The sequence below is a fragment of the Gavia stellata genome, chromosome 20 (genome assembly GCF_030936135.1).
Source record: "Gavia stellata isolate bGavSte3 chromosome 20, bGavSte3.hap2, whole genome shotgun sequence".
Lineage (NCBI taxonomy): Eukaryota > Metazoa > Chordata > Aves > Gaviiformes > Gaviidae > Gavia > Gavia stellata.
Genome location: NC_082613.1, coordinates 497264 through 514748, shown reverse-complemented (window position 1 = coordinate 514748; position 17485 = coordinate 497264). Strand labels below are relative to the sequence as shown.

General features: G+C 61.7%; 1 protein-coding gene across 4 annotated transcripts; it reads right to left on the bottom strand.

Annotated features, from left to right (window-relative positions):
- Window positions 1-1830: 1830 nt before the first annotated feature.
- On the bottom strand, window positions 1831-11852 carry ZNF335 (zinc finger protein 335). Of its 4 annotated transcripts, none has more exons than XM_059827209.1 (27): window positions 11622-11852; window positions 10974-11247; window positions 10456-10533; window positions 9880-10209; window positions 9602-9733; window positions 9363-9521; window positions 8988-9249; window positions 8704-8881; window positions 8508-8620; window positions 8283-8301; window positions 7961-8077; window positions 7796-7872; window positions 7517-7677; window positions 7149-7378; window positions 6962-7070; window positions 6783-6877; window positions 6350-6633; window positions 6099-6240; window positions 5638-6027; window positions 5405-5547; window positions 4903-5042; window positions 4254-4357; window positions 4043-4120; window positions 3777-3860; window positions 3535-3600; window positions 3258-3339; window positions 1831-2667 (listed from the first exon to the last, which is right to left on the bottom strand). In XM_059827209.1, the coding sequence occupies exons 1-27, from the start codon at window positions 11820-11822 to the stop codon at window positions 2549-2551; spliced, it is 4167 nt and encodes a 1388-aa protein (XP_059683192.1). In that variant the 5' UTR covers window positions 11823-11852; the 3' UTR covers window positions 1831-2548. The 4 variants fall into 4 exon arrangements, with proteins under 4 accessions (XP_059683192.1, XP_059683193.1, XP_059683194.1 ...); XM_059827210.1 differs by having other exon boundaries at window positions 8988-9246; XM_059827211.1 differs by having other exon boundaries at window positions 6099-6237; window positions 8988-9246.
- Between the last annotated feature and the right edge of the window lie 5633 nt (window positions 11853-17485).

The window sequence follows — 17485 nt, the reverse complement described above, 5'->3', positions numbered from 1 at the left end:
TCACACACGGGGTCACACACGGGACACAGCACACCCAGGGCTTCATTGCAGTGCCAAGAGCTGTCAGTCCCCGTCCTTGGCCTCAGCCCTGACCTGGCCCCGGGGCAGGGGTGGGCAGAGCCCCCCACACTGCAGCACGCCGGGTTAGAGGGCTGGGGGCTGGCGGGAGAACTTGTGCACAGACTGGTAGGACGCAGGTGGCGCAAAGTGCTGCCCCGGAGCCCACTCCTCAGGCTTGGCCTGGTCCTCGCCCAAGCCCCAGTGCCACCATGCCTGCAGCTGGATTCCCAGCTGGAGAGGGGCAAAGGGGAAGGGGCCCCACAGCCCCAGGGACGGCCGGGGACGCTTTGCTTAGCTGGGGACCCAGCCCTGCCGGCACCGGTGTGTTCCCGTCTGCTGGCAGAGCGGGGGCAGTAGGCAGGCAGGGCAGCAGCGGGCAGATGTGCGAGGGGCCCTGAGAGCCCGCGACCCCCCGAGCTGCCCAGCTCCTGCCGCTGCACCTCCCCGCTCAGACTGGGATTATCCCACAGGTTGTATCCGTCATTAAATACAGACTAATAATGCTCTCAGGATATTAAATATGTAACAAACCCGCTTAACGCTGGCTGGGGACAAGAAGGGGAAGGTCACTGGTGCTAATGAGCCCCGCTGCATCCCTAGGCTCCCCACGGGCCCCTGGTGACAGCAGAAGGTCCTGGGGCTGAGGTGCCAGCACTGAGGGGCCCCAAGTCCCCACAGCCCTGCTGTGCCCCATGGCCAGAGCCCCAGCAGCACCCAGAGCTCCCCACGTGCAGCAGCTGGGAGCTCTGGTCCCACCCATCCCAGCCCCATCACCACCTCGGGCTGGTCCTGTGCTCTTGGCAGACCCAGGAATGGAAGCTGCAGGGCAGCCAGGACGCCTGTGCTGCCGGCTGGCAGGGGACGGCTGGACCAGGTGGCTGGGACCAGCCCTGGCCACAGCCCCGCAGCAGCCCCATAACCTTGTCCCCACGGGACTCCTCCAGCCCTAATCAGTGCTGCCAGCAGCGCCGCAGATCTGCTTTATTAGATAATGGGGCTGTAATCTAGGAAAGCGCCTGCGGATTGCTGCAGCGTGCCTTAACCCTGAGCGGCACAGCTGGAGAGGGAGGGCCACGGCCAGCCACTGACATGGCAGACACAGCTGGATGCCGACCGAGCCACGGTGGGATAGGCACAGCCACACACCAGCACGACTGGGCACGGACAAGGCACCAGGCAGACGTGAAGGCAGGGGGACACAGCCACAGCTGGGACAGAGCCACAACCAGCTGCAGCCGAGGCTGCCGAGAGCCTGGCGATCACACGGCACCAGTCCTGCAGCCACAGGGCTCCGGCCTCACAGAAGCTCTTGGTGAAGTTGGGTGGTTCCAGGCCTTTTTCCCCTCCGCAGATAATCAGTTTAATGCAAAAGCACAGAACTAAAACTCTGAGATTAGCTGTTATAATCACATGTAAATACTTCCAGACAATCCGCTCAGGGAGGGGTGGTGTGTGTAGTTTGGGACAGAGTTACACGGGATTTAGGCTGTTTACCACTCGATTAATTTCATGACTCCAGCCCCAAACCCACCATTGCACCAGATGCCCGGCTCGCTTCCCAGAAGTCAAGGTCACTCAGGCGGAAGGAAGCCAACAGCACAAGGCAGCGGCACCCGCCAGCGGGGACCTGCTCACCCCAGGACCAGGCTCTGGGACCCTTGCGCCCCAGCGGGACACGCTGGAGGAGGCAGCAGGAAGGCTAGTCCTGCCCATCGCCGCTGGCCCGGTGCTGGGCGGGGGCAGTACCACAGACCCTCCAGACAGGTACACTCACAGGTTTCAATCCCTTTTTATTCATAAGCATAGTCAAAGCTTGAGAATGTCAGAATCGAACCCCTCCCACAACCACCTACGAACCAACTCCAGAGTCTATCCCTCCTCAGAAGAAAAATAGAGTATCTTCCACCTATGCCTCTTCCTACTCTGGGTTCCTCCAGTCCAAAGCCCTACTGCTGCCTGCCCGCAGGCCGGAGAAGTCAAGGGAGGGATGGCTGCCCTCACATCAGGACTGCACGCCCCACAGCCGCGGAGCGCGGAGCATATGGCTGTGGCTGCACACACCTCACCTCTCACACCATACCGCGCCGCTGTGCTCGGCCCCACGGCGCTCTCCCCGGATCCTCGTGTGCCGGGCAGATGCCAAGCCGAGTTTGGCCCACACAGACATGATTCAGGAAAAGGGATTTCAGACCATCAAGTGCAACAGGCAAAAAGACCGTCCACACGAGAGCGCTGCCACCGCGCAGCCTGCCTCGGTGCCTCGGCTGCAGAACAGTCTCTGTTGGAGACAGCTGCCTGTGCTGGAGAGGATGTGCAGGCCCCTCCCGGTGCACGGCCGAGCGGCAGCATGCCACTGCTGCGGCATGCTCAGGCACGTCCCTCGTAGCCCCGAAGCAATAAGGCAACTGCTGGCTGAGGAGGTTCCTGCCTGGTGCAGCTGTCCTGCTCAGCACGGGTGTCCCAGCGCCAGCCGGGCCTGGCCCCGGTGCTAGTCCGCCAGCGTGATGACATCGTAGTGGATCCCCTGCTGCAGCTGCTGGATTTGCTCGGCTGTCGCCTCGGTGGTGAACACGCCCTGCGCCTGGGCCATCGCAGCATCCGCCACTGCTGCAGAGGAGAGGGGGGTCAGTGCCTCCTCCTCCTCGGGCAGGGGAGAGCAGGCAGCTGCCCAGGGCCCCCCTCCACGTTCGCCACCTGCCTCCAGGGGAACGGGCAGGTGTACGACGTGAGCACAAGGGCCACCATGCTCATGCGGGGCTCCAGCGGGGAGTCTGGCTCCAGTTAACTCCGCAAACACACATTTAGGGTGCTTCGACCCTGTGGAAGCTGCTGCACAGCAACTCATCTCCAGGGGAAGGCAGCTGGTACTGTTTCAGAACTGACACACTGGGACCAGCGAAGACCTCCCCTGAGACACCAAGGCTGTCCGCTTCCCAGAATTACAGGGACGCAGGCAGCAAGGTGGCAACCTAGCCTCGCCTACCCCAGCCCTTCCGCCAAGGGCCGCTGCATGGCTGCCCTGCTAGCCCCTGCTGGCTACAGCAAACGAGCAGCCTCTGCAGGCAGAGCTGGGCTGAGACCATGGCGTCTCGGCGGCTGCTAACAGGCGTCGCAAACTGCCTGGCAGAACTGGCAACCCGGGACCTGCAGGGAGACGGGACTGCCAGAGCTAGGCCAGAGCTCGGCCCTGGTCCTACCTGAGACTGCTGAGTGTGCAGCTGCTTCCAGCTGTGCCTGGGTGACAAGCTGCTGCTCAGGCGAGACAGGCATGTACTGGATCTGCAGGGAGGAGAGAGCAGGAGAGTCAGGGACTGGGGAGAATCCCTCCCGGAGTGCTGCTCCAGCCACAGCTGCTGCAGCGAGTCACCAACCCATACGCACCTTCTATTTCACATCCCTCCCTCCCCAGCTGTGTGCTCAGAGCCCATCTCAGAGCAGCTCCATCAGCTCCAGCCATCATGCCTGGTCCCTTACCTGCGGCTCCTGGAGGAACTGGCTGCCCTGCTCATACTGGATGTGGGTGATCTGACCATCCTGTACCTGGGGACAAGAGCCGCAGTGAGGCTGCATTAGGGCTAGCAGGCATCCCTGCCCCTGAACAAAGCTGTGACTCGAACAGAGCAAGCCACGAGGAGCAGGAGGAGGCCCAGCCCCACACACGGCACCCTCATGAGCCCCATCCACCGCACAAAGGGAGCAGACAGCCTGAAGCTTACCTGGATGTGATGTCCCTCTGGGACAACAACATACTCATGGGGAAGCAAGTGCTGTACACCATCCTGGGCAATGATGTACTGAACCTGCAAACACAGGGGTTCAGACCCAAGAAAGGTCACCACCACCCACACCCCACACCACAAGAAGGCTGGTTCTTGTCCGTCTTCTGTGCCTGTTTCCACCTCACCTCTCCCCACTGCCCCCAGCTCTCCCCACTCCAGCTGTGCAGAATCTTTTGGTTCCGGGATGTGCCCCCCCCCCTCACCTGGTTGTCAGAAGTCACTAAGTGCTGTACCGTCTGTCCATCGGCAGTTGTGATCTCCTGGATGTACGCAGCCTCCTCCTGCAGGTCAGCAAGAGCCCAGCGCTGTCAGTGGCGGCGGGCCTGACTGCAAGCCCTCCGAGGAGGGAACCTGCACAGCTCATGGGGAGCCGCCGCACAGACTGGGAGGATGAGACCAATGGGCCCGACTCACCTGGCTCGTGACACTCTGCTCCTGCGCTACGATGATGTGTTCCTGCCCCAGGGCCTGCTGCAGCCGCTCCGGAGCCAGCACCGCCTGGCCGGACTGCAGAGCCGCTGGAATGCAGAGAAAGCTGGTGCCGACACTGCTAGGGCTGCCGGCTGGCCCTGCTCCCAAGCGGCCCCTGCCAGGTGCCCACCCCAACGAGAAGCACAGGACAGTCTCTTAGCTCTGCTCACAGAAGGTCAGAAGCTAAAGCAAACTCTCCCAAACATGAAGGAAACTAGAGGTCACTGTGAGCAAAACGCAACTTCCACATCAGACCGCAAACTCTGCTTCCCATTTCAGCTCTAAGCTGCTCACAGCGCCGCTGCTCCTGCAACGCACTGATCTATTGGGACCCGAATGGAGGAAACACTGGACCCCCAGTTCTGCACAGAACCACGACAGTCGGCACCTCACCAGGAGAGGTCCCTGCGCCCAGCCCCCTTGTCTCTGCACTGAGTCCTGCTGCCACTGGCTTCACCCTAAGCTTCAGCAGGAATCTCCCGGCCCTGAGCCATCTCAGCCCTGCTTGGCCCACAGGTTGGGTGAATCCCTTCACGGGGCTCTGGCCACAGGAAACCCCCAGGTCACCCCTGGTCACAGGGACACATCTTACTCTGCAGGGTGGCCAGCGTGTCCTCGTCACTGTTCAGTATGATGGTCTGCTGGGCAGCAGCTGCAGGCGCTCCCGGCCTCTTCCCCTCTGAGCTGTGCAAACGCTGCATGTGGAATTTGAGGTGCCCATTACGGTTGAACCTATGGGAGAAACAGAGTGAGGTGGAGTTTGCCATGGGCAGCACAGGGCCTCTGTGCTCTCTGCAGAGACCCAGGACATGGGCACCACGAGCACATCCTACGGCATGGCCTGTCTCAACTCCCAAAACATTTCCATCAGTGCCCAAGTACTGAACCTCCCCGTACAGAAGTTCCTTGGAGACGACGCTGGGTCCACCTGCAGCAGGCACTGTTCTCAAGGGCAGAGTCCCCTCTAACAGGAGACTGCTCCTGGGGGTAGGGTCGGAACAGCCAGTTCTTTGCCAATATCCTATCTCCTCTTAAGCCTTAGAGAGCTCTACAGGATCTTTCAAAGCAGCAACAACCTAGCAGGCTTCACTCACCTCTGCCCACAGATCTGGCAGGCAAAGGGCTTCTCGTTGGTGTGCGTCAGCATGTGCCTGCGCAGGTCCTTCTTGTTCTTGGAGGCAAAGCTGCAGTGGGTGCACTTGTGCGGCCGAAGGCTGGCATGCTGGACCATGTGGCTCTGGGGGCAGAAGGACAAGCGCCAGGGTCAGAAAGCCCCCGTTTACCCAAACCTCTTGTTCTCAGGGCTGCTCTGTGCCAGGGAACCTACCCGAACCTCCGGCCAGAGGGCTGCAGTGAACGGACAGTCAGGACACTTGAAGGTGCTGGGCCCAATGTGGGCTCTCTTGTGACTCTCCATTTCTGCTCTCCCTGTGAACATGGCTGTGCAAATCTTGCATGAAAACTTTTTGGCTGTGGAAATCTTGCACGAGAGCTTCTTGGCTGTGGAAACCTTGCATGAGAGCTTCTTGGCCACACCTTGGAGTGCAGGCCACTTGACCTTTGGGGATGAGACTTCCTGCCCCTCGGAGGCTGGGGATAAAGACGAGTCCTTCTGGAGCTGCCTGGTGACACACTGCACCAGGGGCCACTTGACGCCGGCGGGCTGTGCCTCCTGGCCTTCCGCAGGCGAGGGAAAGGCAGCGTCCCCGCTGAGGGGCTGAGAGAGAAACACCCAGTCACACCTGCTCACACTGCTGCCCAAGACAGGGAGAAAACTCAGCTTCTTACCTCAATGTGATGGAACTGGCTCCCCGGGACGCCAGATGACATGATATAGTGATTGTTATGGTCCTTCAGGGCCTCCTCTGTCATCACAGCTTCGCTCACCACAACCGCCTGGGAGGTCTCCACAGGGCTCTCCTCCTCACTGCTGGAGAGGACAGCATCAGGGAGGATCTGCCTCACCCTCCTCACCACTAAAGCCTCCTCACTTGAGGTCAGAAGTGCCTCTGCCTCCCTGCTCCTTCCTTAGAGCTGACCTGTACAGCGTGCCTGGAGTCTGAATCTCCTCACTGATGGGTGTGATGATGCTGTACTCTGTCGTCCCGCCAAAGGGGATAGTGATCTGCTGCAACTCTGAGCCACCCAGGGTTGCCTCCTCATAAGCCTCCTGCACCAACGTCTCCCCAGGGTCTGCCATGTGCAGTGTCACCAACTTCTGCTGCTGCTGCTCCTCAGAGTCCATCTCTGCCCCCTCCTCCTGTGCCTGCGGCTCACAGGGGCCCTGCGCCCCTCCTGCATCACCCGGCTTCACCACTGCCACCTGCAGGGGGGAACAGCAGCTCAGCTGGAGGAAGGCAAGGCTCTTGCAAGACACCCCCTGAACCGGAACAGGGCTGGGCACTATGGAGAAACTGTATAGGGCTGGGAAGCCTCCCCCTGCCACCGCCCCGCCGGCACAGCCCCCCTCACCTGCAGCGAGCCCGTGGCCAGCTCTCGCTGCGTGCTCATGTTCAGCAGAAGATCTAGGGCGGTCTGCGTGGCCAGTTCTGCTGATCCAGCCACGTCTGTCGGGGTCAGAAGGAGGTGGTCAGGCACATGCTCGCCCACCTCCTCCCCATCCTCGCCCCCTTCTGTGGGAGCTCACTCGCCTTGTTCATAAATGATAGTGGCCCCTCCCAGGGAATCCTGCGAAAGGACGGGGGGCTCTGCTCCTGGGACAGCCTGGACCGCGTGGTAGGTGACGGGGCCAAGAGGTGCCTGCATGAGAGAGAGCTGACAGCGTGGCCAGGGCTGGTGAGCACCAGGAGGAGCTGGGGCATGGGCAACGGCACTCACCGGCGGACTGGCCTCTGGCTCAGCTGGGGTTTGCACCTGGCTGTGCTGCTGCTTCAGCTCCTCAATCTGCTGCAGGGTGAAGAAGGGACGGCGGCGGCAGGGCGGTTCCTCGGGGTGCCTCTGTGCCCACTCCTCGAAGGAGTCAGCATGGCGGCAGTGCACGTGGAGGCGCAGGTTTTTCTTGTGCTTGGTGGTGAAGTGACAGAACTCGCAAGCGAACGGCTTCCCTCCTGCGGGACACGGGAGGCAGGAGTCAAGCAGGGGGTCCCCGAGGGACAGCAGGGAGAACAGACAGGCTTTGACAGCCTCCTGGAGAAGCAAAGGTGTAGGGATGTCGGAGCATGGGGCAGGCAGGCAGCTCCTCTCACCTGTATGCTTGACAGCCACGTGGGAGACCAGGAAGTCCTCCCGGAAGGTGGAGTATTTGCAAAAACTGCACTTATAGGGCTTGTCGTTCATGTGTGACAGCTGGTGGTTCAGCAGGACCTTTTTGTCCTCGCAGACATAGTCACAGAACTCACACTTGAACCTGCCACGACAACGCCGCCTGTCACACGGGCAGCAGGGACCTTCTGTCCTCCCCACTGAGGGGAAGCCATGACACGGGCTCTACCAGGGCACGCCGCAGGCTGTTGCTGGGCTCCTACCTGCGGTTGGCAATGGCCTGGATGTGTGTCAGCAGGTGCATCTTGAAGGTGTAGCGCTTCTTAAAGGACTTTCCGCACTGCAGCAGAACAAAGCAAAGCAGTATTCACCTCCCGTCCAGTCTCACTCAGTACCAGCCCTTCCCCAGGCTGTGTCCCCCCCCTCACCTTGTCACACATGTGTGGCTTCTCTGTGCTGTGTGTTTTCATGTGCTGCGTAAGCCTCTTCTGCATGGGGTAGATGCGGTTGCATACGGGGCACGGGAAGGAGTTCAGCTTTGGGGGCTGGAGGGAGAGCATAAAGATGAGCTCACCTGGGAGGGGCTCACCGGTTTCCTTACCCTCTCCCCACTGCAGGACCTGGGCTGCCTTTCCTCAGGCGATCCAGAAACATTGCCTTCAACAAGGCACCAAGAATTTGTGGAAGACCCACGTGCCTCTTCCCATATAACAGTGCTGAGAGACAAGCCAACAGGGTATTCAAACTCACCGGATCAGCTCTCTTTTTCCTGAAAAAGAAACAAGAAAACCCCCCTGTATCAGCCACATCCCAAGTCTAAGCTCCCTTTTACCCAGACACCAAAACTATCCGTTTTGGAAAGGGCCAGAGGTCAGGGGAAGGGGCAGCCATGGCTGCCCTCCCAGGGCAGGAGGAACACTGTTAGTGCTGTTCAGCCAGGCTGCAAGACAGTCTCCAGGACTGCACTTCCCTTACCTGTCCCGGCTGTGCACTGTGGAGTGCCGGATGACGTCCTTCTTGTACACGCTGGTGTAATTGCACTCCTCACACTTGTAGGGCTTGCTGCCCACGTGGTTGAACATGTGTTCCTGCAAGAAGCAGAGTAAGGGCCGTGAGACCGAGGGCTACCAGCCACTCTTGTGGGTATGGGAGCAGGACAGACGGTGCTCACCTTGAGAGAGGACCAGCGCCGGGAGCGGTAGCTGCACTGAAGACACTTGAAGAGCTGTGGGTCATTGGCCTCGTGCGAGTTGACGTGGAAACGCAGATCATCGTGCGTGAGGAAACGTGAGCCACAGATCCGACACAGGTAGGGCCTCATCAGGGGCTTGGGTGACTTGTAGTAGTACCTGCGGAAACAGGACCGGGGCTCAGAGCTGTGGTGGCAAACAGGGGCTGGACCAGCCCTGGGCACAGGCCAGAGGGCCCAGCGCTGGCTTGGCACACACCCCTCACCTGCGCCCCATGTACTTGCGGTATTTCTTGCCCAGGAAGCGGCGGGAGGGCCGCCCTCGCCTCCTGGGGATGACGTCTGCCTCCTCGGGGCCCGTGTTGGAGGAAGGGTCCTTGTTCTCAGAGTCAGACTGGCTGATGCTGGGCTCCGCCAGGCTCTCACTGGTCCCGTTCTCCAGACCAGAGGAACTGGCTGCTTCCAAGTTCTGCAGCTCACGGCTCGGTGTGCTTTGGGACGTCACCAAGGGCTCCACCTCCCCCCCTGCTTGACAGAACACAGCATAGCTCTGTCACATGCCTCCCTATGGGCTCCCGGGAGTTTACGTACCGCTCCCTGCTCGAGCCTCGCATGGGGCTGCGGCCTCCCGCTTCCCTCACCTTCAGGCGTGTCCTGGGGCATGTCCTCCAGACGAGGAAACTTGCGGGGTCTCCCCGGGCGTCGACGCGGCCTCTCTTCACTGGATGTGGGGACAGTGCGGCTGTACTTGGGCTGTCGCCCACGGGGCTCATCCTCAGCTGGGTTATAGTCACTGTCCTCTGGAGGTAAGCGACCCAAAAGTCAGACAGAGACTGGGAAAAGACTAAGCTATGCAAGATGTGGGGAGCACGAGTCCTACCTTCAGGGTCATCAATAGCACCAGCATCCATGATATCGTCATCTTCTTCTTCTTCTGGGACCTCCTCCTCTGTCTTTGGAGCAGATCCCCCCTTTCGTGGACGTCCTTTCTTCAAAGCCAGAGCTGAACCCACTGCCACAGAGAACAGAAAGAAAACTCTTCGCCAGACTGTATGGTGGAACAGGTCCTTACACTCATACTGCTTCCCTTGTTTCTTCCTGGGAAAGAGAAGAGCCTGTCTGCATTAAGATGAATTTTCCTCAGCTCTTAGCACACACCTGGCTGGAAGTGCCGCTCTTTCATGTGGTTAATTAGCGTTTTCTTGGAGATGCTCTTGTACTGACACATCTTGCACTTGAACTGCTGCACCACCACCACCTCCATCATCTCTTCCAGGGTCTCCATGTCCGGCTGGTCCAGGTCCTCCCCACCATCTGCCTCTCTGGCCTGATCTGGCCGTGCGGCCAGCTCCAGCACTCCTAACTGCTCAGAAGGGTCTGAAGGGCCAGGCTGGTCAAGGCATGTGGATGTAGGTCCATCAGCAACAGCTTCTATCGCCAAGCTATTGGCCAGAGCAGAGGTGGCCATCTGGGATACCATGGGGGCACCTGAAACACCAAAACCAGCTCAGTCAAGAAGCAGACCCTGACCTGCATCCAGGCTGCACCCACACCTGGGGCACAGGGCTGAATGTGAGCTGAGCAACAAGCTCCCAACAGTCAGCACATCCACGGGGACTCTAGTACAGGCACTGTGGCCGACGTAGCTGGGATACCTGTTCCAGTCCCCACTCTTGTGGAGCAGGCTCAGAAGCAGAGACAGCCACCATCAGACGCCCCAGGATGCACCCTTACCATCATCAGGGCCTTGCAGAATAAGGTACTGCGTAGTCTCTGCCCCGCCATCCTCCGCACTGGTCACAGCAATGCAGCCTGGGAGGAAGAGGAGAGCAGAATGGTAACTGTCAGGTGCAGGGGCTGTAGAGTTACTGGGGCTCACTGGGGTTCTCCCAGGTTCAGACACAAGTGGGAAGGGGTGAGGAAGGTCCGGCTCCAGGGACAGAGCCTGCCCTGGGCTGCTGGCACTGCAGCTGAAGGAGCAGCCGGACAGAGGGAGGGCTGTCCAGCAGCCGCAGCAGCCACAAGCTGCTTGTCAAACCCTCCAGCTACCGCAGCAAGGCAAGAAGAGAAACCCCCGCTGATCGAGGTGCATACATATACATGTACATATTTCCCCCTCACCTCCTAAGGGCTGGCACAGCAGCAGCTCCCTTCCCCAGCCCCAGCACCCTGAGCCGTTTGCATGCGGGGCTCTCCAGAGGGAGAGCAGACAGGTCTGCCATGCGTGTGAGCAGCTGGGAGCATGCACTCACTCTGGATGATGTCAGGCCCAATCGTGGACTCGATGATTTTATCGATGGCAGAACCTAGGTCTGAGGAAGTGGACGCAGTGGAGTCTGACACAATCGTGGCTCCGTCAGTGATGACGCTGGAGTGGACCAGGACTTGTGGGGACTCTGACACCATGATGGACTGGCTCACAGTGGAGACACTGGAGACCAAGGTGGACTGGGCGATGGAGGATGAATCTGGCAGGTAGATCCGGGGAATGGCATCTGTGCTGGAGCTGCTCTCCGACACCTCTTCCTGGTGGAAAACAAGAGGCTAGAAGAGCTCAGCTGAGAGATCTTTGCCGGGCCAGGCCCTTGGGGGAGCCAGCGTATGCAAATGACACTGGTGTATCACTGTAGAACTGCCAGGAAAGACATCAGAGCAATTTCTTTGCTACTGCCAAGGACCCTAAACCTCCAGAGCTGCTCCTGCTACCAAGGAGAGTTCTCCTCAGACCGGCAAGCACACACCTGACTAGGTAACAGCGTCTGCTGAGACTGCTGAGCTACAGAGCTTGCTCCTAAGCTCAGTATGCCAGAAACGTCTAGAGAAATTCTCAGGAACCAGAACTGCGGTTGCTCTCCCTTCCCCAAGCTGACTGCCACCCCATCTTCCCCGTTAGCTCCTACCAAGGAGACCCCGCTGCTGTCGGAGCTCTGGCCCACGCCGGAGTCATCCGCTCGGGAGAGGGGGCCGGGGGCCGAGGCGGCGTCGCTGCTGTCCGCCGACACGGCCTCCGAGGTCCCGATGCCCAGGCCGCTCTCGGAGGGCTCCTCCCGCGCCGCCTGCGGGGCCGCGTCGCTGCTGCTCTCCACCGCATTCTCCTCCATGCCCGCCCTGCCGGGGCCGCCTAGGCTCGACCTGAGGGAGGAGGCCGCCGCCGTCAGCACCGCAGCCCGCCGCCCGCTCCCCGCCGCTCCGGACGACCGCGGCCGCTGCGGGGGTCCCGGCCCGCGGGGTCGCGGCTCCGCGCAACCCGGCTCGCCCGGCCCGGGGGCCCGGGCCGCCCCTCGGGGCGGCCGCGGAGGAGCCGGAGCCGCCCCGGCGCCATGCGCGGGGGCCGCGGCCGCCCTCACGGGGGGCCCCGGGGCCGCCCGGCGCCCCCGGTCCCGTCATGCCCCGCGGCCCTGCCCGGCCCCCGGCCGCCATCTTGCCGCGGGGTCCCCCCCGCCGCCTCCGCGCGCGCGCACACGGCGGGGCGGCCCCGGTGCGCCGGGGCGGGGGAGCCGCCGCCGCGGCGGGGGGAGGGGGCCTGCCGACGCCGCCCGCCCGCCGGCCCGCGCCCTCACCTGGCCCGCCGCGGCCCCGCCACGCCTCCGCCGGAGCCGGCATCACGGCGGCCGCCATGCCCCCCCGCCCTCGCGCCGCGCAGCGGTACGGCCGCGCGGGCCCCGCGCCGGCACTACTTACCCCGACCCCCGCCCCGCCCGGGGCGCTCGCCGCCGCGGGGACGCGCTCCTCGCTCCGGCGGCCGCCGCCGCCGAGCGGCGCCGAGCGGCGCCGCCCGCCGCCCGCGGTCTGGGGGAGGCCTTGGCGCCCCGCGCGGGACTACTTTATCCGCGGAAGGATCAGGGAGAAGGTGTGGCGCCCCTGCGTCATGGCGTCACGAAGCGGCGCCCGGGCCCTGAGCGTCGGCGTCGCGCCGGGTTGCGCCCGTCACGTGACGAGAAGGCGGAAGCGGAAGTGGTCGCGGCAGCGGCGGGACGGGGCCGGGGGGTCTTGGGCTCTCGGCCCGGCCGCTCCGCTCCGCTCCGCTCCTGGCCCGGCCGCGCTGGCGGTGCTCAGCGACCCCCTCGCAGCCCCCAGTCGGAGCCCCATCCCGCCGTGGGCGGAGTGGGGGCTCTGCGGTAACCACGGGCACCGCGGCCCGCGACGGGCCCGGACCTGGCCCGGCGGCGCGTCCCCCCCGCCGCTGGCCGCGTTTCGGACGGTGCCGTGCGGCCCCGGCGCTCAGGCCTCCCTTTCTGTAGCCCGCGGTGGGCACGGAGCCCAGCGCCGCTCGTGGTCGCTTCTGCAGACCCAGCCGGGGCTGCCTTTCCCTGGAGCGACCCTAAGCCAAGCTGCGGGGGCCTCTGCCGTGCCCTTCCCTGCAGGGGCCTGGGGCCCGTACCGTCTCAGACTGTTAAGCACGTTTCCCTTCGTTCCCTGGTGCAGGAATGGTGCCTGGCAGGTGCTGTAGGTTTGCTCTGTCTTACAGAAGCCAGACTTGCCTCTTCTGATGGCAGCTCTGCAGCTGAACAATAGCCATCCTCCTCTGTTCTCTTGCTAACCAAACTGTCATTTGGGTTGGTTTACCTCCTACCGCAGATGGCAATGGGCACCGGGTTTCGCAGGCTTGGCTTGGCTGTGCTGGCTGCTGGCAGCACCTCCAGCGCTCGTGACACGCGGGCTGGGGGGCTGCTCTGGGCTGGCCGGGGGCTCCCAGCACGTCACGGGCAGTGGGACTTTGCTGGCACCTCCTGATGCTGCAGCATCCCTGCAGGGATGTGCTTGGGAGCCTGCTGCTGCCCCAGCTCTCCAGCAGCGCAGTCGAGCGTGGTGGCGTGCCGTCTCCTCCAGCTGAGTTCAGCTGTGGATGGAAAGCCTGGGCTCAGCCTCTTCTGGCTGAGGCCCCTGGCCCAGCCAGCAGCCTGCTCCACGCTGATGTCTTTAACAAACCCCTGGCTTGGGTTGCTCCTTGCTCTCACCGATGTTTTCTCATGTTGCAGCTGTGTTGTGCCTGCACTCTTCCAAGGCTGGGACATGTTTGGGCTGAATCTGGCTGCTCAGTCCCTGTGGAAGGGACGTGCTCGCTGAGTGAGAGGGGCCAAGGCTCCGCATCCTGGGTCCTGGGGCCGCTAGGACTGAGTCAGCCCGCAGTGCGGCTCCGGCCAGAGCAGGCCTGGGCGGGCAGTTGCATTGTCTCACTGGCCGGAACGGCCAGTACAGAGCTGGTGCTGACGTGGTGCCAGCTGCAGAAGGACAGACAGTGTCTCATCTGGCACAGCCTGCGAGTGCGGAGTTAGCCTGCCAGAAATCCGAGTGGACGGTGGTTGGACGAGCAGGGTGGGCTGGATCGGCACTCTGCGTCATTCGGCGGTGGTGCTTCTGGTCGAGGGCAAGGAGGGCCATGGCTGGATTCAGCCCCCCTCAGCCCGGGGCTCCTCCATGGGGCTCTGCGGGTCCCTCCAGCACCTCCTGCCCTGGGCGAGGCTCCCTGGAGGCGCTGTGTGCCTGGTAGAGGCAGCAGAGGAGCTGCCACTGAACCGCCAGCCTGGTGCATGTGCATCTTCCAGCTCTTTTTCAAGCTAATTAAATACATCCTTAAAAGGTTTATGCCCTCGTCTATCACGGTGACAGCATCGGTGAAGCCCATACCCGCGCTGGCCGCACAAGCGCTCCTGCTGCAGCAGTGCTGCCTGCCAGTGACTCGGGTGCCGAGTCCCTGAGCGCAGCCAGCTGCTGCGATCACTGTCCTGCCAGAAGCTGAGAGAGACCAAGGGGTTGGGGTTTTTTTTCCCATTGTTCCTCTTTAAAGCAGCCCTGCATAGCTCTGCTGTTGCTGGGAGGGAAGTGGAGCTGGGGAGGACGTGGGGGGCTCCTGTGGACAATGTCCCCTCTCTTATGTCCTCTCTCCGTAGCTCATGCTGGAGGAGCCTGGTGCTGTCTGTGACCGGCCGTGGGGCCAGCTCCATCTGTGGGCTTGGGGCATCCCTGTGCTCCCTGTTGGGGGAAGCTCCATGTTTCTGTCAGGGGGGTGGGTCTGAGGAACCCCTGGCAAAAGCTGCCTCACAGGTAAAGGAAATAAGGTCGATTTGTGTTGGTCTAGGACATTTCCCCTCTTTTTGCCTTCACTCAGCTGCTGTCTGAGACAAGTGAAGGGTTTTCCCAACGGATGATGGTTCCAGGACAAAGCAGCCCGCCCTCTGGGAGCCTCAGGGGCTAGTGCGGACCCTCCTGATGCTAGCTCGACTGATGGAAAGTTTCTTAAAGCTTCCCCGTTACCCTGCAGAGATACCCCATGTCTTCTTTCTCAAATGATTGTACCAGCAGGAGCTTTGCTGAGATGGGTAACCTGCTATTTTTAAAAATGCTGCGTGCCCCCGAGCAGGGGTGAGCGGGGAATTTCCAAGCCAGGCAAAGCATAGCTCCCGTGCTCTGCTCTGGAGGCACAGCTCCTGTCTGATAATGCTCTGCTATTGCGGCTCCCGTGCCTGAAATAATTTCAGGGCCAAAGAAAACACAAAGACATCTCAGCAAGAGGCTTAAGAGAATCCAAAAATGGATGTGGTACGCATTGGATGTCTGTCCAAATACCTTAGCAGGGGGAGCGCCAGGTTAAAGGCCTTTTGGGAATAGGCTGAGAAGACAACACAAACGTTTGTGCCTGGAGAATAAAGCGATAAGACTCAAGTGGGCTATGAAGCTGATTTTTAACACACTGGTTGATCAGCTGCAGTGACAGGCTGTCCCAGGAGGTGGAAGGTTTCCCAGCTCCATGCTCTCCAGCTTGGATACGGCGCTTGGAAGGAGCTACAGCCAGACAAGCTGCCACTTGAGGCAGGCCGAGAGCGCGCTGACAGAGCGACTCTGGTCAGGGTCCTGCTCTCATCAGCACCCCTTGGCTGCGCTGGTCTGCCCCATCCCCAGCAGCAGTTTGTTCACCGCGCTGACCTGCCTCGCGGGCTTGCCCTGCTCCCACAATAGCTTCTCCATGAGCTAATGGCTTCGGTCAGTATCCCAGAATATGTGGTGGCTTGTGCTGAGCATGGTGCCCAGGGCTGTGCCCCTCCAGCCTCCCTGCAACCCGAGCCCCCGGACTTCCACAGTCAGTGCTTTTGTCGTCCATGCTGTTTGTTCCTCCTTGTTTCCTTTTCTCTTTTTAAAGAAAACATAGCTGGCGATGTTTGTGTAGCTGCAGGGCATTAAATCCACATCAACCAGTCTCGTATTTATATCCCACCTGGGAAGGGCAGTTGCATCAGCACATTTTGTAAAACGTTGAGCAAAACAGCCCTTGCTGCAGGAAATGGGTTTTTCTTCACACCAGATTGCTTCACCACTCAGCTCATTCCCAGCAACAGTGGCTCCTGAAGAAGGCGCCTGGGGCTCTCCCAGGGGATTGCTCCGTGCTGGGGTGGCAGCAAGCAGGGACAGCTTCCTGCCGGGCACTGCTCCGGCACCTCTGCTGTGTGCCTAGGGCTTGCTGGGCTACTGGCGCTTCTGCGGGGAGCAGCCTCCCTCCAGTGCTGGCTGTTCCTGCTGGGATCTCCACTTTCCAGGGCGCTGGAACGGGTGGGAGTGTCGTAGGATAACGCCCTGTTTTCTGTGGCTGACGAGGCTGCAGCTGAACCCGTGGCCTCAGCCGTAATGCCACCCTTGGGCTCAGGCAGGGCGCTCCCAAGGCAGGCAGGAGCCGCTCCCAGCTGCTCCCCAGGGGCTCGGAGGAGCCGATGAAAGCCTGTGGCAAGGACACTTATATCCTCGCAAGGTCTCCTTGGCAGGAGGCAGCTCACTGGCCCTGGCCCTGCCCAGCTCAGCCAGGCTGGGAGGTGCCGCCGGCGGCTGCGGCGTGGGCATGGAGGGGCTTTCCTCGGGGCGAGGCGCCGCTGCGTGGCTGGGCAAGCTCCAGATGGAGCAGGCAGCCCAGCTCCCTGCTGGTGCCCCTGCTACTGCTCTGCTGGGTGCTCCTGCCTGCTGGCAGGGGCCGCGGTGCCCTCCTCGTGTCCTGCTGCCTCCTGGGCCGTTGGTGCCCACCGTCCTGCACGCAGGCTGGAGCAATGGTAGCACTGAGCAGTGCCGTACGCTGCTTGTCCTGTGTGTCTTGTCTTGCACCTCGGTCATAGCAACGGCTGCCGCTCCCGCAAGGCTTCGGGACCATCGATGGCCTTTCCAGGATGTGTTTGGAGCTGCTGAAACGCAGCCACGGCTGTGGTCCTGCCCGGCCCCTCCTCGCCTGCCAGAAGTGCTGCTGCTGGTTGTTTTTTTTTCTCTTCTGGAGGGATCCTGTGGCTTCCTTCCCAGAACCTGAGACCTCAGAGCCACGGTCCAAGGCCGCCGGCTTCCACCCTCTCCTGCGCTGCTGATTCATCACTGCTGGTTAGTTAAAAAAGGGTAATCAGCAAATTACTGAAATATAAGTAAAATAAACAAGGTGGGCAGGAGAACTGTGTCTGCAGCAGGGCCCCAGAGGCTTTAAACGCATGCTGTGCTGGACCGTTCCCATCGCCTGCACTCATCGCCTGCGCAGGGCTTTGCCCTGCCGAGCACCCATGGACTCAGGGAGCTTGGTATCCTGGCGCTGCCGCAGGGGGACCCAGCCTGCGCTGGCTCCGCAGCCCTGCCCGCAGCCGGACCCCCTCGGAGGGTAGAGGGGCCCTGCGGCTGTCGCACGGCAGCGGTCCTGAGCCCCACGGGTTCAACCTGGTGCGGTGTTGGTCTGGTCGGTCCCTCCCACCCCTGACCCATAGAAGGGGGTCGCCAGACCCTGGGGCTGAGTGGACAGGCTCCAGGG

Bases quoted from the DNA above. Each gene is read 5' to 3' on its own strand.
- ZNF335 (XM_059827209.1), bottom strand. From the start codon at position 11,822: ATGGAGGAGAATGCGGTGGAGAGCAGCAGCGACGCGGCCCCGCAGGCG. The intron at 6,028-6,098 runs GTAAGAAGCTGA...TTTCTCTCTCAG, and splicing joins GCCAGTTCCATCACATTGAG to CCCCTCAGCGGGGACGCTGC. The intron at 3,340-3,534 runs GTAAGGGACCAG...TCCTCCCTGCAG, and splicing joins AGTTCCTCCAGGAGCCGCAG to ATCCAGTACATGCCTGTCTC.